Below are 2,593 nucleotides of genomic sequence, written 5' to 3'. Positions count from 1 at the left end.
AGGAAGGGAATCCTCTCCCAAACCGTTGGGAACGGACGTTGCTGCCCCCGAACACGCCCGGGCAGCAGAAGGGCCCAGGCCTGCCCCTTCGCCCCAGCTTCTCCCCCGGCCGGTACCAAGGAAATGAGCACTTCACGCAGAAAAATCGGCTTCCTGTTGTAGGGACCAAATAACTTAAAAATCACATCAAAAAACATTTCTATGTTTTTTTTTTTCCTTGGGTATTCTACAACTTTACCTAGCGTATGTAAAAGGAAATAAAAAATTTCCCCTCAGCACCTGCTTTATATGAAAGACTGGAGCGTATAAATGACAAGCCACGTTGTGCAGTGTCCCCTCCTGCGCACGCAGGGTACTGCACGCTCACCAGTGAGCTCCTGTTCCCTATTTCACTCCTAGTTGAAACACGGGTGTTTTTTTTCCTCTAGCAGTGACGTACATGTCATACATGTGTGTAACATACTCTGCTCAAGTAAGATACAACTAGTATTTAAATAAAGCTATTTAATTTAGCGATATCCACCATACAATATGATTCAACCTTTCACCTTATATTAGATATAATTGTACTGTCTGAAGCTTTGATCAGGGTCTTGTACACTGTGTAACAGGCAAATGAATAAATTTTGATCTTTCAGGCATAAAAAGGAAGATAACACAAAACCAGATTTGTAAAGTATTTTAAGCCTGTCAGCAGCAGGGCCAGTAAGTACATAATGTACTATTAAAATCTCAAGTTAAAACCCAAGCGCTGCAGTAGGCAGTATTTAACACTTCTGGAAAAAAAGACTAAAATAGTGTCACACTACCACACTGCTGATTAAACGTACATGCAAAATGCCAGCGTTCACTCCTGCTGTATGTGTGGCAAGCTTCTCTAGGATTAGTTGTTTTTTTTTTGCTCCAGCACTAGCAGAAAGAATTGGATCTTTCTTACAAGTAGAACAAAAGGAGGCGGACATGGGCTATCAAAGATACAGCATGGCTTCTATAGAAGAAATCAAATAGTTTTGGATTCTTCAGCCTCAAAAAGAGGTGTCTGGAGTCCATGTGGTGAAAAACATGAGAGGCATGGTATGGAGAAGTTCAGTAAGTGCAGTTGCTTGCCATTTCTCAAAGCATGAAGACTAAAAGACACTCAGCAAAATCATCATCCACAGGTTTAAGACAAACAAAACCATAGGTGAATAATTAAGTATGGATCCGAGTTGTCAGAATTAGACAAAGTCATGAATGGTTGTTAAGCAAAATAGCCTGGCTACAACTTCTACCTGAGAAACTTCCTAAGCTAGGAAGTCAGGAAAAAGGCATCAGGTTAAATGACTTTATCTACCCCAGCACACCTAGTCACATGTTCAGGTATCCAAGTCTTAATTTAAAACATTAAAAAAAAAAATCCATGAATTATTAAATTCATAGATTAACAAGATTACCTGTACCTGACTGAACTGTTCTTAGAAGCTGAACGTAGAATTATTGCTAGGTCCAAGAAAGGCAGAAATAAATTTTTTGGTGGAAAGGACACATGCTTAAACTTCAGTATTTCTGGGTCTCAGTCCCTCACAACATACACCCTGGACGCTACAGGGAGAGGAGAGGTAAAACAGACCTTTTTCTAAATGAATTCTCACACCGATTCAGAACTGCAGAAGAGAAGCTAGTATTTTATGCACACATTTTTAGTAACTTGACCAACATTCCTGTAAGTATTAAAAGTAACTTCTATTAAAAATAAGAATAAATTCTCTTTATAAATACAATCACTACTGTGTACACAATCCTCTTCAATACACACACTGTGGTATTCAAAATCAGTGGCATTTATATAAAATACAGTATTAGTTTTTAATTGCATAATTTTATACCCACATACATTATTTTGCAGATCTAAAAAGGTCTGAATGATTTTGTTTTTTTTCAAAGGACAGAGCGGTATTTACAAGCAAACATGATCCAAACAGCACATGCAGATTCAGGGTACGTAAACACTCGTACACGAACTGCAAGTCGCACTTGGTCTCCCCTACAACAGATTATATCTTCACAAAAAGGAGACCTATTTGACAAAAAGAAAAACAAGAGTAACAGATGTTACGAAGCTATTATTAAAATGTTCAATTACATACGTGCAGTTATTTCGAATGTGACTAACACTCAAATAATAATGAGTGTCATGAGTCTGTCATTACAAATAATAATATTGTTCTATAGTGCAGGGGCTGTTGCCTTGGAGGAAAACAAGGCCACCACTGATCATTTTTAAGAAGTGCAGATAAATTAAATTAACTCCTTGTTCTTTAATTTAACCCATGAGAAGTCTATCATCACTGAACTCACCAATAACATAAAAGCTCTATACCCCATGACCCATTACATATACTACACAATTCTTCTTCCAGTTTTCATTTAAGGAAATTAATTTTCTGTAAATGTCACTATCAAAAAAAACCGAGTTGCAATTCATAATTATTACTATTTGGTTTTAACATATATATATCTTTATATTTAAACTTACCGAAGACACGTGGCAAATGCTCTCCTGGCATTTCTGTATACAAAATGGATAGGAAACCCTTTAAATGTATGACCATCA

General features: G+C 37.3%; 1 protein-coding gene across 1 annotated transcript in view; it reads right to left on the bottom strand.

The window, feature by feature from the left end:
• Positions 1–1,917: 1,917 nt before the first annotated feature.
• The window catches only part of CEP76 (centrosomal protein 76kDa), a gene marked incomplete at its 5' end in the record, with an annotated part of 10,139 nt that continues 9,463 nt past the window's right edge, over positions 1,918–2,593 (bottom strand). The window contains 2 exons of the mRNA XM_009576777.1: positions 1,918–2,056; positions 2,516–2,593. The exon at positions 2,516–2,593 is cut by the window's right edge and continues 161 nt beyond it. Of these exons, the coding sequence (XP_009575072.1) occupies positions 1,918–2,056; positions 2,516–2,593 (217 nt within the window). The remainder of the gene's footprint in view (positions 2,057–2,515) is intronic.

The sequence above is a fragment of the Fulmarus glacialis genome, unplaced genomic scaffold, assembly GCF_000690835.1.
Source record: "Fulmarus glacialis isolate BGI_N327 unplaced genomic scaffold, ASM69083v1 scaffold34254, whole genome shotgun sequence".
NCBI lineage: Eukaryota > Metazoa > Chordata > Aves > Procellariiformes > Procellariidae > Fulmarus > Fulmarus glacialis.
This window is presented reverse-complemented; position numbering and strand designations above follow the sequence as displayed.